At 46.6% G+C, this 18,978-nt stretch overlaps 1 protein-coding gene across 1 annotated transcript in view; it reads left to right on the top strand.

The window, feature by feature from the left end:
- The window catches only part of Bend4 (BEN domain containing 4), a 43,374-nt gene extending 24,996 nt beyond the window's left edge, over window positions 1–18,378 (top strand). Inside the window, exons 7-9 of the mRNA XM_045161243.1 lie at window positions 5,536–5,627; window positions 11,785–12,025; window positions 15,245–18,378. Of these exons, the coding sequence (XP_045017178.1) occupies window positions 5,536–5,627; window positions 11,785–12,025; window positions 15,245–15,462 (551 nt within the window). The 3' untranslated portion in view covers window positions 15,463–18,378. The remainder of the gene's footprint in view (window positions 1–5,535; window positions 5,628–11,784; window positions 12,026–15,244) is intronic.
- Window positions 18,379–18,978: the final 600 nt, after the last annotated feature.

An 18,978-nucleotide genomic window follows, 5' to 3' on the forward strand; every position in this document is an offset into this window, starting at 1 on the left:
ATGGAGACTGGGGAAACAAACGTGGGTGGTTAGGCTTTGCAGGAAAGCACCTTAACCGCTGAGCCATCTCTTCAGCCCCTCAAGTTTTTGTTCACTCATTAAATGTATTTGGTTCTGCAACATGCACAAGTGAGTGAATGAAACCTACCCTGTGGGTCTGAGGACTTCATTCCTCCATCAGCCAGAGTGACAGTGAACTTTGTAATTTGCAGTTCCGGTAAAGGCCTCTGGGAGTGTAATTGGCTGTATGATGATCCTTTTTGTTGTTGTTGCTTTTTCCTGACTTAGGGTTTCACCCCAGCTCAGGGTGGCCTCGAACTTACGGCGATCCCCCTACCTCTGCCTCCTGAGTGCTGGGTTTAAAGGCGTGCGCCACCACTCCCAGCTTAGGATCCTTTTGACGATCTTCTGCAGCTGTGAGCCCTGACCCAGCTCCCCTCACCGAGAGGCATGTCAGCATGGGAAGGCCTAGAGTGCCCGGAGCCCCGCCTGTCCTACTGACCTGCTAGTCCCCGTTTGGGAGAGCCAGTTGGACATCGTACCAGAGTCCACAGAACTGTGGTCATGCGACAAAAGAGTCAGAGACCAGGAGACTACGCAGTTCCCTGTTGGTGGCTCATGCTTCTCCTGGGCAGGCACATGGTGCTGCAGGGGTTGAGCCTAATCGATTCCAGTCCGATTTAACACTCAAGCCTGTCTCCGTTTTCCAGACGGACTGAATATGGTTTTGCAGAAAACGTTTTGCTTGCTTCTGCAGCTTCCCTTTATAAATCTAGGCATGGATCCAGTGAGGCACCAGGCACGAATAATGCTCCACAGCCCTGGGGGACCCGGAGGCCTTTACCTGGCGAGGGCCACGGGCGGGGCAGCAACAAGCCAGAGGGTAGAAGGGGAACGACGCCCAGTGCCCAGGGCAGTGGCTACTTGAGAGTATTTTCTCAAATTGGTTAATTTTGAACTACTCCCCGGTCTCCTTGTCCTTCAGCTGCTTTCTTTAGACCCCTCCCTCAGTCCATGCACACGCAGTGTGGTCTCCGCCCAGGCCCCTCCCCCAGTCCATGCACACACAGCGTGGTCTGCTCAGCACTGAGTCAGCTCACCCATGCGACCAGAGTCTAAACACAATAGGGATTGATGTTTTGTGCGTATCTTACGTGCAGCATAATTAGGCATAGTTTGATAAAAAGCTCAGTGTCCCTGTGTTGTGACTATAGCCTGTCACCTGTGAGCTTTCCCATTTGTAGCATCATGTTGACACTCAGGAAATTCTGAACTTTTGAACATTTTAGACTTTAGATGGAGGATACTAACTCTGGACTGCTTTTTACAAGGATGACAATGGATAAAGCAATAATAATCCATATATACCCATATATATGTATATGTGTGTATACATATATATGTGTATGTATATGTATATATATATACATGGTGCTACCATTGAAATAGAAGTCATTGCTCTTACTAGTAATGGGACTTCTTTTCCTATGTCTTTAAAAAAAAATGTTTGTTTATTTGAGAGAGGGAAAGAGGCAGTGAGAGGGAGAGGGGGGAGAGGGAGGGAGGAATGAATATGGATGCTCCAGGGCTTCCACCCACTGCAAACAAATTCCAGATGCATGTGCCACCCTGTGTGTCTGGCTTATGTGGGTCCTGGGAAATCGAACCAATGTGCTTTGGCTTTGTAGGCAAGTGCCTTAACTGCTAAGCAGTCTCTCCAGCCTTCCCACATACATACATACATACATACATACATACATACATACATACATACATATGTATACACACACACATATATATATGTATATATACATTTATTTATTTATTTAATGTGTGTGTGTGAGAGAGAGAGAGAATGAATATGGGCGCGCCCCAGGGCCTCCAACCACTTCTCACAAACTTCAGACATATGTACCACCTTGTGCATCTGACTTACTTGGGTCCTGGAGAATCAAACTTGTTAGGTTTTGCAGGCAAGCGCTTTAACTACTAAGGCATCTCCCAGCTCTATTTTTGTTTCTGAAGCTGGGTTTCACTAGTCCAGGCTGACCAGGCACTCACTCTGTAGCCCCCAGGCTGGCCTTGAACTCATGGTGATCCTCCTCCATCAGCCTCCTAAGCGGTGGGATCAAAGGTGTGCACCACCACTAATGTAGTTAACTTTGAGTTGGGACAAAACATCCGACCAAAAGCAGCTGATAGGATGAAAAGGAGAAAAGAGGTGTCCTCTAGCTTCTTGTCTTGAGGGAAAGCTTCAGGAAGGAAGGGAAGGCATAGTCCTAGGGCCCAGGCTGGAGGTCATTTCTGCCCAGCAGGTGGAAACAGCAGGAGGGTTAGCTGAACCCCCCCCCCCCCCCCCCCCCCCCGCCCCAGGCACCTCCCTTCCCCATCATTCAAACAGCCCTGAGCTGGAGATAAGCATTCAGAACATTGGAATTGTGGGGGGGGGGGGTGTCATTCAATGCAAATGACCACAGCCACTTTGAAAGCATTTTCTTGTTTGAAGATTTTGTTTTTTTAAATGCTGGGCTTGGTGGCACTTACCTTGAATCCCAGCATTTGGGAGGCAGAGGTAGGAGCATCGCTGTGAGTTCGAGACCAGCCTAGGACTACAGAGTAAATTCCAGGTCAGCTTGATCTAAAGTGAGATTTCATAATCTTAATTTAAACTCTAGGCAGTGGTCATTTGGAGTCCTATTCAGCGATCAAAAGTTTGACCAAGCTAAGTCAGGGTCGCACCTGCGCCATTGCAGCTTGTCCTGACCACAATCAAGAAGAAAGAGCTCCCATCCTCAGCCCCGCGAAGACGGTAGATGGAGTTGTAAGGGCGTAGTGAGTGAAGAACTGGAACTCAGATGCCTTCCTTCGTCCTTTTAATCTCCGCTTAAAAAAACGTTTTCCTTACTTAATTGAGAGAGAGAAGCAGATAAAGAGAGAGAGAATGGGTGTGCCAGGGTCTCTAGCCACTGCAAACAAGCTCCAAATACATGCTGACCTGGAATTGACTATGTAGTCTCAGGGTGGCCTCGAAATCAATGGCGATCCACCTACCTCTGCCTCCCAAATGCTGTGATTAAATAATTTTATATATTTATTTTGAGAGCGAAAGGGAGAGAAATAGGCAGGTAGAGAGAGAGAGTGTCAGAGCCTCCAGCCACTGCAAACAAACTCCATATGCATGCACCCCCTTGTGCATCTGGCTTACATGGGTCCTGGGGAATCAAACCTGGGTCCTTTGGCTTTGCCGGCTAAGCCATCTCTCCAGCCCCCTTTTTGACATTCTGTTTTGACATAGTGTCTCACTGTGCAGCCTAGATTCTCTTGGAGCTAGTAGTCCGCTTGCCTAAGCCTTCCCAGAGCTGTGTGGTGCCATGGCAGGCTCTCTGGGTGGGGAGGAGGGGGGGGTAGAGGGGGGAGGCTTGGTTCAGTAGTTAATGCCCAAATCCAGAGGATGTTATTTTTACAACTGCATCAGTAAAGCTGGTTGAACTGTATGTGGCTGATACAATTAAGGGTGCTTGCTAGGTGTGACTTCTTTGGTTGGTTTTTGTGGTGGTTCCGCAAATACGGCTGCAGTTTGAGGAATATATTTGAATGGCCGTTCATGAGTGGCACAGGCGTGTGAGGATGGTTAAGGAAAGGTTTCTTCAGTAAGAGGAAAATTTCCTAACCTCTTAACCACTTCTCATCACTTAAATTGTTCCGAAGGGTCAGGTGTGATGGTGTGTGTCTGTAACCCTAGCACTTAGCGGGATAGCAAGCCTTCCCTCCAAAATAAACCAATGAATAAATAACAAATGTTTTAAAGGATACTGATACAATGGCTGATTTGTATTTGGTACACTATGGTGTCAACTTAAAAAAAAATCTAAAGCCATTAGCAGTGGGTAAAGATAACTTCTGTTCACCATCTAAAAAAAAGAGAAAATGAGAAACACTGGATTAAGTATTTATTTATTTATTATTATTATTATTATTATTATTATTATTATTATTATTTGGTTTTTCAAGGTGGGGTCTCTCTCTGGTCCAGGCTGACCTGGAATTAACTATGTAGTTTCAGGGTGGCCTTGAACTCATGGAAGATCCTCCTACCTCTGCCTCCCAAGTGCTGGGATTAAAGGTGTGCGCCATCACACCTGGCACTTACTTTCTTTAATGTGACAAAAACATGTTAAATATGTATAGCTAAGAAGATAATGGTGACAAAAACTCATATAAATTAGGTTATTAACAAAGCTAACAAGACCTTTAAAAGGAATTACCTAATATTCCTGAAACACTTAACATAAATGGGATGATATAGGCATACATTATTAACTTAGTGGTACAAAAATGTCATGTTCTATGTTAGGTTAAATATCTTTGGTTTTCCTGTAGCTTTTTTTGCTTGTTTGTTTGTTTGTTTGTTTGTTTGAGGTAGGTTTTCAGTAGTCCAGGCTGACCTGGAATTCACTCTGCATTCTCAGGGTGGCCTCGAACTCACGGCAATTTTCCTTCTACCTCTGCCTCCCAAGTGCTGGGATCAAAGGTGTGCGCCACCACACCCAGCTTCCTGTAGTTACTGATTGAGTCTTAAGACAAAGTCTCACTCAGGACAGTCTTGCAGTAGTCATTAAGTGGGAGTGAGCCACACTCACTGAGACCTGTGGCTGGGGCACTGGCGTTGGGGGTGACATCGGAACTGGCTGAGATCCCTGTTGGCTGCAGTACAGCTGAGTGCTCTGCGGCACCGTCTGCAGCTGTAACAGAACACCTTAGGCTGAGTATTGAGTTTGTAAGTGCAGGACAGATGCTGCTGTTTGGGGGCAGTTTTACTCTATAGCTCACACTCTGAGAGGATGAGAGTCCAAACAGCATGGCATGGTGCCAGCTCTGACGAGGGTCCTAGCCATATCGCAGCATGGCGGATGGCATCATGGTGGGAGTGCGTCTGAGAGAAAGAGACCACAGGGTGAAGCAGAAAGCCCAAATTGGGCTCTGGAGCTTAAGTAAGGGTCCCACGGCGTAGGTCTTTCTCAGTGGCATCACCAGCCCCTTCTTGCCAAAGGTGCCATTTCTCCACATCAGCACAATGCGGGCCAAGCTTCCAGCGCAGGAGCAGACTACACCCACACTCTGCCGAGCATTACGGGAGTAAAATGCAGGGAGACGTCAGCCGAGTACTTGAACTTCAAAACGTGCCCTTGCTGCTCAGGCTGCTGGGTTTGGAGAAGACGTGATCCTCTTGAGATGTTCACGACGACCACTGTTGACCCAAATTCATCTTGGTGCTAAGTTGGACTTGAAAATTCTCATCCACGTGCGCCGATCCTAAAAATGGTCCTCAAACTGTAGCATCTGGGCTGTATTTATAAACTGAATCGACTACGGATGGCAAATGGAAGATTTTATTTCCTTTAGAGACGAATTTTTTTTTTTTTTAGGAGTTCACACCAACAATCTTAGTTTTTGTTTGTTTGTTTGTTTGTTTTTAATTTAACTTTTCATACTGAGGGCTGGCTGACGTGCAGCTGCTGTCGCTTGTCCCCACAGTGCCCTGCCAGACAGTCCTGGATTACCTGAAAACAGTGCTGCAGCATCACAACCAGCTCCTCGTGCCGCAGCCTGTGGACCAGCCCGCCGAGGTAGGTAGGCTGCGGGCCGCAGACGCACCGTTGGGGGTGGAACTTCCTCAGACGAAGCCTCCTGAGGACTCGCAGGGACAGATCGCCTGTCCTAAACACCTAAACACAAGGTTCACTGAAACGCGTCTTGGTTGGTTATCTGCAGATAAGTATTCTTTGGGGGAGGAAAAAAAAAAAAAAAAGATCATGTGTAGGTTTAACTTAACAAAGATTCAATTCCACCTTCTGCGGTGGGGCAAGGAGAGGGAAATAGACACTTCAGTAGAGTTCGAGGCCAGCCCGAGACTACTACATAGTGAACTCCAGGTCAGCCTGGGCTAGAGCAAGACCCTATCTTGAAAAACCGAAGGAAAATTAAAAAAGAAACCTCAATAGCATGGGCAGGTCAATCTTTTATTCCTTTGGCACAGCAAAATGGAGATGCTAAGCTGCCATGCCATCCAATAGAGAGAGCCCTTGTCTCCATGTGCCTTGCTCTGGGGCGCCTCTAACACTGTCATTAGTTTGTTGTTGTTTTTTTTTAAATTTTTATTTATGTATTTATTTGAGAGCGACAGAGAGAGAATGGGCGCGCCAGGGCCTCCAGCCACTGCAAACGAACTCCAGATACATGTGTCCCCTTGTGCATCTGGCTAACGTGGGTCCTGGGGAATTGAGCCTTGAACCGGGGTCCTCAGGCTTCATAGGCGAGCACTTAACCGCTAAGCCATCTCTCCAGCCTTGTCATTAGTTCTAACACAGTATTTTCCACGCACCAAGGCCTACAGTACACAAGGTGCGTTTATGTAGCACAAATGGTTTGTTTTATGATGTAGTTGTATATTGGTCTAAACAGGCTCCGTGTTTGTAAGCTTTTCAGGGTTCAGTCTTGAGTGGATGTTATTTCGATTTTACAGCTGTACAGTATGGGCTGTCCCCATGATTATCAGACACCAAACACTCAAGACATCACTCACTGTTGAGTTTCCTCTCCGTCCTCAGTTACTGCCCTTCCCCCTCGCATCACGGCGTGCTCCCAGAGCACCCTCGGCCACACCACTGCACACCTCCCATGCACTTCGGCTGTCCTCCTTTAGCAGCCCAGGGCCTGTTCTAGAAGGTACTCAATTCATAACTTAATGAGCAGTGGCTCGGTTTTTGAATGGCTGATCACTTACATAGCTGGTGTTATCCCTAGTCTTGAAGTTCCCCTCGGGCCTTTCCACCGTGTGATCTCTACCCTCCGCACTTCCCAAAGTATCTGCACAGTTGCCAGAGTCCTGGTCCCAGGGCATTTTCAAGACCTCACCTTGGTGTCCGCGTCTTCTGGCTCCCTCTCCTGTGCCACAGGAAGTTCTACCTACTGACCACGGGCAGCTGATGGGAGGAAAGGGTTTAAGGCTTATGGTCTCTGGAGGAAGCTTCGTCTTGGCAAGGAAAGCATGGGATGGGGTGGAGGTAGTCCGAATGAGCCAGCTTTGGCGAGGGAGATCTGGGGTCTTGCACCTGAAAGCCCGCTCGCAGCAACACATCGCCCCCAGCTGGGGACCAGGTAGTCTAAACACATGAGGCCGTGGGGGACGCCCCCTGGGCCTCAGTGTGCCTGCTCAGCACTCCTCTGCTCGTGTTTTCTCGTCACTAAGTCCCACCATACCCACCCAAAAGGTTCCTGCAAGATCTCTGCCTTTCCTCTTAGTCCCGACATCGCATGCTACCTCTTTCTGGTCACTGGTCACCACTTTTCACCTGGAACGTTGTCACAGACAGACACAGGCTCTTTCCGATCTCCATGGTGGAAAGCTGTCTTTGAGAGTTAAAGAGGTAATCTAAATTAAAATTCATTTCTCCCTAGAATGAAGTCCACGTTTGTGCACTCAACACACATGAAAAGGAACTCCCTCCGGGAAGTGCTCCGGCTGCCCTGCCTGGTGCTCATGTACATTTGGCTGAGCCGGCCAACTTGCTTAATAGTAAATCTACACCTGAGTCTTCCTTTGGGTTATGAGCTTTTTTTTTTTTAAAAAAAGAATTGAGAGTTGTTTTTTTTTTTTTAATTTTTTATTTATTTATTTGAGAGCGACAGACACAGAGAGAAAGACAGATAGAGGGAGAGAGAGAATGGGCGCGCCAGGGCTTCCAGCCTCTGCAAACGAACTCCAGACATGTGCGCCCCCTTGTGCATCTGGCTAACGTGGGACCTGGGGAACCGAGCCTCGAACCGGGGTCCTTAAGGCTTCACAGGCAAGTGCTTAACCACTAAGCCATCTCTCCAGCCCGGGTTATGAGCTTTTGAAGACGATGTTCTTCAAAGAGACCCAACAATAGGTTAGAGTTTAATAACCTATTGGTAGCTAATTGAAGAGGATGCAGAATGGGTTCCATTAAAAATATAAAGATGAGGGAAAATATCTGCATTCCCCTTGGATAGGGCTATTTCAACTTTTATTACCTGTCATCATCATTACTCTACTGTTCTTACTGCCATTTTAGGCACTTGAGTGTTTTCCTGTCTTTGTTATTTATGGCATTTTATTTCTATTAACTATGCTAAAGCAGGAGTATCTCTCTCATCTGTAACCCGCAGGGCATTCTGAGTGGTGTTTTTGAACTGTAAATTACTTCTTTCTTTTCCTGTTTCTTGATGGAAATTATCTCCAAATTGTATTTCTACATCTTATGAGGACCATATTTTACCAAGAGCTGCTGCCTTTTTGAAAGAGCACTGAGCTCTTCTGTGAGTTTCTTAGGGTGAGAGAAAGCACCTGTCTTGAATGGTCAGCTCCGAAGCCACAACCCCCATCTTGAAGTGGACTCAGTTGAGGGGCACAGGTCAGGGTGAAGGGTTAAAAGGTCAGGCACTGGGCTCTCTAACTCCCCACTCTAGTCTTTGAGTTGAGAGTCTTTGGAAAAGAATGGGTTCTCAATAAAATAGTAATAGTACCTTACAGGTAAGCAACTCTCCCCAAGGAAACAATTTTTTAAATATTAAATAGTATTTAAAAAATGGGGCTGGAAAGATAGCCCAGCGGTTGAAGATGCTTGCTTGCAAAGCCTGATAGCCTAGGTTCAACTCCCCAGAACCCTCATAAATCAAGATGCATCTGGAGTTCGTTTACAATGGCAGGAAGTCCTAACATTTCATCTCTCTCCCTTTCTAGCTCCTATTAAATAAACACATAAATATTCTTGTGAAAATCACAAAAATGGGCCAGGCTTGGTGCTGCATGCCTTTAATCCCAGCACTCAGGAGGCAGAGGTAGGAGGATTGCTGTGAGTTCAAGTCCACCCTGAGACTACATAGTGAATTCCCGGTCAGCCTGGGCTAGAGCGGAAACCCTACCTTGAAAAACAAAAACAAAGAAATTACAAAAAGTTTCTTTCTTTCTTTTTTTTTTTTTTTTTTTAGAAAAAGCTGCTACACAGTCTCCTTTTCTAAGGTCAATGAGTCTGTTTACACAGGGGGACCAGGAGAACAGTGAAGGATGCTGGGCATCCTTTGTGATGGCCCCTTGTCTTTATTGCTCTGTGAAAGTCCCTCTGCTTTGCCAGTTTATATCCGTGAGAAGTTCAGGGATCCCAGTGCCACGCCACGGTGGCTTTAATAAGAGAGCTCTTTAACTGCGGCCACCATTGCTGGACCGCTTTGTGCCTGTTCTGTCAGTAAGCGTTGCCCTCCTGTGTACCAGGCACAGTTCTCAGTCCTGCGAGCATGTTGTGGCCTGGAATAAACATGCCCTCAGGCTCTTTGGTGGGAGATAGGTAGACGCCTTCACACAGGAATCGGAAGTTTGGTTTTATTTTGTTTTTGAGGCAAGATCTGTGAGCCAGCACATCAGGTGAATCTGGGATTATTATCCCTATATTGACAGAAAGGAGCTGTTAGCTCAGGCTAAGCTCAGGGTCCAGCTTTGCAGCGGCACCACTCCCGAGGGGCAAGTGCCTCAGACACAGCTGTAATTAACATTCTTTTTTTTTTTTTTGAGGTAGGGTCTCACTGTAGCCCAGGCTGACCTGGAACTATGTAGTCTCAGGGTGGCCTCGAACCTCTGCCTCCCAAGTGCTGGGATTAAAGGCGTGTGCCACCACACTTGGTTTGTAATTGACATTATTCCACCAAAGTGTTTTCTTTTCTTTTTTTTTTTTATTGACAACTTCCATAATTGTAAACAATGTCCCATGGTAATTCCCTCCCTCCCCCCACCTTTGAAACTCCACTCTGCATCAGGATTAGTGACACAGCCAGCCTGGCATCCTGCCCCAGGTCCCACACACAACCCTGTGCACAATTTACATATCCTTCCTTCTCAAGCCAAGCAGTGGATTACGTGTTTATCACCTGTCTTCTTTTCCCAATCGCCCCTTTGGCAATTTGTGTGCAAGACACAGCCGTTCCACTGAAGAATTGCCTTGCCTCTGCGTTGGTGGGCGGACTCCCTTGATTCTGCCACTCTCATTTCCTGCGCGCGTGCGCGCGCGCGCGCTCTCTCTCGCTCGCTCTCGCTCTTTCTCTCTCTCTCTCTCTCTCTCTCTCTCTCTCTCTGTCTTGCCGCAGACCTCGCTCATACCTCTCACCACCTGCCTTGGAAAGGAGCCAGGCTGAAGGGACATGTAGGCCCATGGCATCTGCTCCTCGCCTACACACAGGCTCTCCCGTTGTCCGCAGAGCCAAGGGTTGGCCATGGGTGCCCAGTGTGACGCAGTTCCTTACGTTGTTACAGATGGGGGAACTTGACTCCCAACACGTGCAAGTAATTTGCTTAAGCTAAAAGACATGGACCCAAGGTTCAGTGTTAAAGCCAGACGGTCTCTAAAATTCAGAGCACAAACCCACAACCTCAGTGGCCTTCCTGAAAAAAAGAAACTGAGTCACACTGTTGCCTTTGGGAAAACGTGAATGTGCTAGTGATGGGTTTCCAAGTGCACTGTTTGCTGATGTCTCCTGGCCAGGTTTGGCTTCCTCAGGCTTCCTGGCCTCCATACTGCTTGTCTTCCTGCCGAATTAGAGTGCTTTTTGAAATAAAACCCTTGGGCTGGAGAGATGGCTTAGCGGTTAAGCGCTTGCCTGTGAAGCCTAAGGCCAGTTCGAGGCTTGGTTCCCCAGGTCCCATGTTAGCCAGATGCACAAGGGGGCGCACGTGTCTGGAGTTCGTTTGCAGAGGCTGGAAGCCCTGGCGTGCCCATTCCCTCTCTCTCCCTCTATCTGTCTTTCTCTCTGTGTCTGTCGCTCTCAAATAAATAAATAATGAAAAAAAAAAAAACCTTGCAGACTGAAACAGTGCCAGATTTCTAAGCTGTAGTTAATTTGCTGAGTTCCAAAACTGAGTGAGTTTTTATATTGTACACCTTAATTACTGGGGAAGGAGTGCATTAAAACTGGGATCATGGGTTAATTAATTTGTCCCGGACTGCAGAAGTTTATGGACAGCCAGAACTAAAGTAATGGTTGTATAGGTGGAATTGACTAAACATGGCTTATAAGTGTTACAGAAATTCCTCTAATTAGTCCCAGTGCAGCTGTTTAGCCTGGGAATTTTATAGCAGACATAAATTATGAAGGTGAAAAGTAAGAAAAATTTTGAGTTGACACAGTGGCATTTGCAGAAGATGTAATTTGGAGCCTGTTTTGCATTATTGTTAATGTTTGGTTGTGTTATTTTATTCCAGTTTCCACAACTCTCCTGCCTTTTTAAAAATAGACTCTTGAGTGTTTCCACTGTTATCAGGGGTGGCGTGCATCAAACATTAGTAGACCACCAGCGTCATTTCTCTTAAGCACCTAACTGCCAGAGAATGGAGAGAGAGACCTGTTTGATCACACTCTTAAAAGTCACTTTTGCATATTTTAATAGATTGAAAAGGAAAGTTACAGGTTATATTTAAATAGCGGTCCCTGTCATTGGATCCCGACACATTTTAACCTACCTGTTAAAATACGAGTTATAAATAGCTTCTGTTTCAGAGGTGTTCATTATACCTCATTGGCTCTTGTTATAGAAAATGCAAATGTAATTTGAAAAGTGCCCGTTGTGAGTGTGAGCAAATTGCCTGTGCTCTTCAATCCCTGGCTCATTGTCAGCCTAGCCACTTGGTTAAAAAGCATGTTTATGCCTTTGAAATGTAGATCGCTTTGGCTTCTGGCGGGCTCCGTAGGTAATGGGAAAGTGTTTTGCTCTCCCAGGGAAGCAAGCAGCTGTTGAACAACTATCCCGTCTACATCACGAGCAAACAGTGGGACGAAGCCGTCAATTCTTCAAAGAAAGATGGGAGGCGGCTCCTGCGATACCTCATCAGATTTGTTTTCACAACCGATGAGCTTAAGTACTCATGCGGCCTTGGGAAAAGGAAAAGGTCAGTGCAGTCAGGAGAGACAGGTCCTGAAAGACGCCCTCTGGATCCAGTTAAAGTCACGTGCCTCCGAGGTACTGCATCCTTCCGCTCAGTGTCCACCATCCCATTTCACTGCATTGGCTGTGGCGCCCACACAAGTGTTCGGCCCTGACTGCGTTTTGATGTCTTTGCCCCGAGTTCTTAGAGGCCTCATGTGGCCCGTCCGCTTGGCATGGAGAAGCTCTGCAAAGCTTCCTCTGCAGTAGCCGCGTTGTTCTCGCTCAGTGCTACAGAAACACTGCATAGCACCTCTGGTTTCACACTTTTAAATTCAGATTTTCCTTGCTGCCAGAGAGGTACACTTTTGGCTAAACTGAAGCACAGGGAAATACAGGGAGGGAAGATGTGTTAATTTAAAGGGAAGAAAAAAAGGTAAAATGAGACCTTGTTTCCACTTGCAGCTTTTTTTCAGAACACTTGGCCCAACTCTTTAAAAATGTTTGGCATTCATTTTACCTAGTGCCTGAAGTATCCCCTCACTCGGGGAAAACATTTGTTCTTCAGGTTAAAAAATTTTTTTATTCTAATTTAAAAAAATACTTGGTAATGCTACCAACTACAGGCCGGCGAGGGGGTCGGAAGGTAACAGCTGATGGAGCAGGTGCAAAGAAACAAAACTCAGACTTTAGGCGGAAGAAGCACAGTGCCAGCCAGACACTGTCACTGTCCCTGTCTCTGTCACATCTGGAAGTGCACAGCGGAGAGCCCGCGCAATTATTTCTATGGTCCCAGCCGCAGTTTACTTACTCCCTAGGAAGACAGTTGATTTAATCTAGATTGGAGTTAGTCAACATCTGGCCCAGTAAGGAAGTCATAGTTTATTTCTTTATTTTTAAAAAGCTATTTGAGCCAGGCGTGGTGGCGCACGCCTTAATCCCAGCACTCAATCGGGAGGCAGAGGTAGGAGGATAGCCGTGAGTTCAAGGCCACCCTGAGATTACATAGTTACTTCCAGGTCAGCCTGGACCAGAGTGAGACCCTACCTCGAAAAACCAAAAATAAATAAATAAATAAATAAATGAGTAAATAAAAATTTAAAGCTATTTGAAAGCATATTCCTGTACTCCTTCCTGGGATGTGCAGCCTTACCATAGACACTGGAATTCTGCTACCTCGCCTACCTGAGGGGCGTGTAGCGTTTCCAGCAGCTGGGGTTCTCTTGGCCCACCCCAGAGATGTGTATTCATCAGGAACAGAGGAGGCATGTAAGCTCCCACCAGCACCCTAGCTGATCGCTGGTGCCAGTTGCCTGTTTTGAAAGCCACCTGACACTAAACATACCGTCAGGAAGCAGGCATGGTGCTCCAGAGCACCTCCTGCTGGCCAGTCTGGAAATTCTACTTAACTCAGTGACCGGCTGGTAGAAATTTCCATATCTTATCAAATTGGCCATCGTTCATTGCCTTTGTTTCTCAACATCCTCAAAGGTGACAGAGTTGCTCACCACATGGTGGTGCTGAGCTTGGGGCCTCCACTGGGTGCTGTTGGAACACTCAAGGGCATTTCCCACAGGCTTCCATAGAAGGAATGTCTTGACCATGTCCCTTTGGACCGTGTCTGAAAATCTTAACTCACATTTTACACTTTCAAAGCAAGGAGATGGCTTGGCTTAGGAAGTGCTTTCTGCACGAGGCAAGGACGTGAGTTCAGATCCCGGCACCCATGACACATGCTGGGCAAGGTGGTGTGTGCCTATAATCCCAGGGCTGCGGAGGCAGAGACAGGATAGTCCCCAGGAGTTGCCGATTAGCTTGTCCAGCAAAGTTCCTGAGCTGTGGGCTCAGTGAGCGGCTGCCTGAGAAAATAAGGCAGAGAACAGTAGAAGAGTATAACCCCTGTCCTCCATGTGCACGTGCATAACACACACACACACACACACACACACACACACACACGTGCAAACAAATCATAAGAGAACTCAGTGCTGCTGCCATAAGCGTCGCTGGTGCCTGGTCACACTGATGCCATCCAGACTGCCTGTTCCAGAACCTGCAGTCACGAAGGGCCACACCTCATGCCCCCGAGTGGGAAATGTGTAGCAAGAAATGGTGGCTGGAAGCAGCTGAACCTCCTCCCTCTTCCACACATACTAAATGGTTTCTGGTAGAAGGAGATTATTTGTTTATTTTTGGGTTTTCGAGGTAGGATCTCACTAGCTCAGGCTGACCTGGAGGTCACTCTGTAGTCCTAGGCTGGCCTCAAACTCACGGCGATCCTCCTACCTCTGCCTCCCGAGTGCTGGGATTAAAGGCGTGTGCACCACCACGCCCGGCAGAAAGAGGTACTTAAAAGGGTTGACCTGGGGGGGGGGGGGACTTGACCCAGTACGTGTACAAATCAGAGTAGAGGAAGAAGTCTAGCAAATGTCCTATCTGGTGACATTTTAAGAATAAGGAAGGTTTTTTTGAACTATAAACAGAAGGCATCTTCTCTGTCACTGAGACCCTGTTACTTTCTCATACTCTGTCTCCAGGGCAGTAACTGGTTACGTAAGTCCATACTGCTGACACATGCTGTTGTCCTGGAGACAAGTCAGCTTCCTCAAAATGCGCACGCATGACAGCGCAGGTTAAGAATTGGGCTCCTAGCTTCCCAAGGCACAGTGGACGCCATCTGGGCGTGTAGCAGACAGCTTCAGACGCGCTGAGATGAACGTCCAGACCAGGCACAGTAATGGAGGAAGGGATATTTATTGAAGATCCAGGGGAAGTTCCATAATGGCAGAAGAAAATGGCCTGCCTTCACAGGACCTAACACAGAGACAAAAACCACAAGCCACACACCACTGCACACTTCAGGAACTTCAGCTAGACACACTTTGCATATCTTTAGATTGGAATCTCAAACCCACCACCACACCATAGGGCTGGACCCCAAGATCCACCCAGTGACACCGCCTCCAGCCAGGTGGCTGCGGATCCAAACTACAAGCTAATGAAACACTGAATATATTGGGGGCCATCTATTCAAACTACCGTAATGCCTCACTAGTGAGACTGGCCTCTACAGCAGCAGCTGCTCCATGGAGGGGATGCGCCCCTCACACCTTCGTGACCTTTGCTCCCTGTGAGAACATTTGTGTGGAGTGAGTTGAGTGGAATGAGTGACGTCATCATGGCATTGCATTGGCTCTCCCATGCAGTTTTTCTGACAGAGCTTCCATAAAGTTTAAGCAGCCTTCCTGTTGTCTTTTGTCAAAACCAGCTGTATTTTCTTTCTCTCTCTTTTTGCTCTTGTGTGTATTCCCGCAGAATTCATTAGGATGCACTGTACCTCCAACCCTGACTGGTGGATGCCTTCAGAGGAGCAGATAAACAAAGTATTCAGCGATGCTGTGGGTCACGCCCGGCAGGGGCGGGCAGTGGGGACTTTCCTGCACAACGGCGGATCATTTTATGAAGGGATTGATCACCCAGCTTCACAGGATGAAGTCTTCAACAAAAGTTCACAGGATGCATCGGGGGAGTAGTGGACAGAGTTCCCATTGCAACCACTGGTCCTTTATTTAAGAGCTCCAATTGTGAATGTCCATTTACTGTAGCCCAAAGCATGTTACTCTGTTCTTTACAGTCTCAAAACTTTCTTGACCTGCTGCCGCAGTTCCCAGATAGAAATCCACTTTAGGGGTGTTTGAGAAATCTCTGATAACACAGTGGACTTGAGGACATGTTTGTTATGTTATGATGTTATGTTATGTTATGTTATGTTATGTTATGTTATGTTATGTTATGTTATGTTATGTTATGTTATGGTTTAGGTAAAGCAATTGCTGGCTAGATGTTGAGGGTGTCACCTGTCCCCAAATCTGCAGGTAAGCCCAACCTTCTAAGCAGAGCTGGTCTCCATGGAAGGTTGTGGATAAGTGTTCCTGACTACGAGAAGGAGTTATTTTAAGGGACAAGTATTCTCTTACTTAATTCAAGTAAGTTTTTCTTAGATTTCCCAAAGACTTGAATCCAGAGTTCTTAGCAAAGACCGAGGATAAGTGACACTGTATCTCTGTGTCTTAGAAAAGCTACTGTTAATAAGCCAGAAAACAAAGGCCATTTCTGTAGTGGTTCAGTGGAATTAGCTAATTTCCTGTTATTTTATAAATAATACTCATGTTGATCAAAAAGGCAGTGTGTGATTTCTGGAGTTTTTCTTTTATGTCCATCAAGAAACATCCAAAGATCTAAAACCATTTTCGAATTCTTGATTTCATAGGCTCATCGATGAACAGTTTCCATAGCCTTAAAGTCGTGCTTTGTCGACACAATGCCAAGCTAGCAGTTTGGTGCAGGAAGACCAAACACAAGGTGACTCATGGCATTTACAGATTGCCTGAAGTCCTGGCATTGTAGGTACATAGCTTCAAGGCCATTCTGACAACTATGCAGTGGGCTTGTAAGTAATTTCTCCAAAACTTGAAGGGTTTCCTATGGTGAGTAGAGGTTTTAAATTTGTGTGGTATTTCTGTTTCCCATTGTCGTGGATGAAACTTTTCATCCAGGTGAACCTTTCTGCCAATATTCCAGTACGCTCCAAGCTCTAAGCTGGCGCTGCTCTTCTTCCCTGGTTAATTTGTAGAATTCCATGTGCGGAGTAAGTGTCTTTGAATCGTTTTCTTCCCAGTAATATTAGGAAAGAATCTTCATTGTTGGGGTCTTGGTTCTATGAAGATTTAATTAGTCAGCATCCCTAGACTTTTGTGTTGAACCATGAGCTGAGTGGGAAGCATTTATTGAAGATTATTGGCAGCCTTTGAAAATACAGCAGAATTTCAGACCCCTGAGCATCAGTTTAGAAAAGGATTTCTTGGTTACTTTTTTTGTCCAAGTTAAATCATAGATTATCTTCTGCAGTCAATAATGAGTGTCCTGTTTTGAGCAGTTGGCTATTTAGTTTAGAAGTAAACGAAATAATGGCAAATGAGACATTGCCTGTGGCACATGAGGCCAGTAGCTTTGTCTAGTAAAGAAGACTATTTCTTGGTATGTCATCAGAGATCTGGAAAGTCAGTCTTAAGAGATTCTTTCATGCCTGACATCTGGGTCTGACCACCACCATCACCCCATCTGGCTTGTAGGGACCCTCACTGCTGAGGGTGTTGTCTTTTTAGAACACTGTTTTGAAGAAAAATCTTCCAGCCTGTATTGTCAGATAAGCTTTGGGGCCCTGTGCATTTGAGTGGCATCTAGGATTTCTGTGTAGCGTTAGTCTTGACTGAGGGTGATGAGGACACTATGCTCCCACTCTCCATGGCCTTGACAGGGTCATGCTGCACCCCAGCCATGAGCAGGGGCAGGAGCTGAGCCACTTGGACGGCTTCTGTGCGTGGCCTGAATACTGTCTTTTCTCTTTCAGCACTCCTGGTCTCTCCTCCCCTCTGTTCCCATACCAGGTGAATTATTGCTGCGTCTGTGGTTTTCCAGTCTGTCACCAGTTCTAGAATGTTGAGACAGATACTCGTTTCATTGCCGTGTTGCTTAATCTCGTGACGATTTCCCACATGGTCACCCGAGTTTAAAATTGGGATCCAAGATGGATGCTCATTTGCTCTTTGGTTAAGGCCTGCGCACCTTTGTGAGCACGGTTAAGAGCTAGCTTCCTTTTAAGAATCTGTCACCATGGTTGCCCTGTGAGCCTTGCACTTGTCTGGAAGTCTGAAGGTATTGCTTTTATCAACTTGATTTGATTTTCTGTATTTCTGGTCTGGTGCACTTAAGACCATTGCTAGCCGTGAAAGAAGAAGAAACTTCCTCTGTGGCCTTGTAGATGTCGCCTTGGGTCACTTCGCATTGCTGTGCAGTAGAGTGAACCACAGCTGCTCGGGACGCGGTTGTGCCCGGCTTCATTGCTGGTGGCAAGGCTGCCGTGACCATCACGCACTTAAAGTGTAGGGTATTTTCGTGTGACTGGTTGGATCCAGAGTCCTAGCTGTCAGAAGGTCCATAGTTAAAAGTGCCATCTTGGTAGTCTCATGTTTCTCCAATTAAAATGTCACCAAGGTCATAAGGGCTTCTCTGCCCTCAAGCACAAATCCTTTAAGGCTGAGGATGAGCTAAGAATGACCTCCATTAGGGGACTTGGGCTGGGAGCCTGTGGAAGGGAGCAGTGGTGTGCATGCAGGCAGTAAGAGCAGACTTCTAACAGCTTGTTGTTCGGCATCTAGTGGTTTAGTGTTAAGTGAAGCATTTCCATTTATAGGTTCCTGTCTTGCTTGGAGGCGTTTCCTCCGGCCCTCACCCCTGGGCGTTGCTATCTGACTGTCCCCACTCCACCACAGCATTTAGGTGACTTGTCATTAGTGTTTCTTAAAGCTTCATTAGGAAGGTAGCAGGTAATAACCAAATTCAACACATTGTGGTTTTCTTTGGACCAGGGTATGGTTTCACAGCAGTAGAGGGAGTGGCTGGTTGGTTTTACTTTTTTTTTTTTTATTTTTTGTTCATTTTTATTTATTTACTTGAGAGTGACAGAGAGAGAGAATAGGCACCCCAGGGCCTCCACCCACTGCAAAACGAACTCCAGATGCGTGCGCCCCATTGTGCATCTGGCTAATGTGAGTCCTGGGGAACCGAGCCTCGAACCGGGGTCCTTAGGCTTCACAGGCAAGCGCTTAACCGCTAAGCCATCTCTCCTGCCCTGGTTTTACATTGTATCAGTGATAAACACATCAGTGGAGGAGAGGCCTTCATCACCATCATGGGGGAGACCTGCTACTGTCCTTTGGTTGTGTAACCTTCCCTGTGTGGCCTCAAATCGTGGTCAGTGATGTAGAAAGAATGGCCTTTTGTTTTTTTTCAGTCCAGGAACTTAACTGAAATATCATACGTCCTTACACAAAATCTAGGCAGAACCCAAACTCGAGAGTCTATGGGATCAGGATTTCTATATATTCCCTGCCGCCTTTAAAGACCTGTCTTTCCTTTGTGTCGCTCTCGGGAAATTGTCTACAGAGCATCACGTGGAGATGGAGCGGACACTTCAGTATGCAAACACC

Source organism: Jaculus jaculus, chromosome 11 (genome assembly GCF_020740685.1).
Source record: "Jaculus jaculus isolate mJacJac1 chromosome 11, mJacJac1.mat.Y.cur, whole genome shotgun sequence".
In the NCBI taxonomy this organism is placed as follows: Eukaryota; Metazoa; Chordata; class Mammalia; order Rodentia; family Dipodidae; genus Jaculus; species Jaculus jaculus.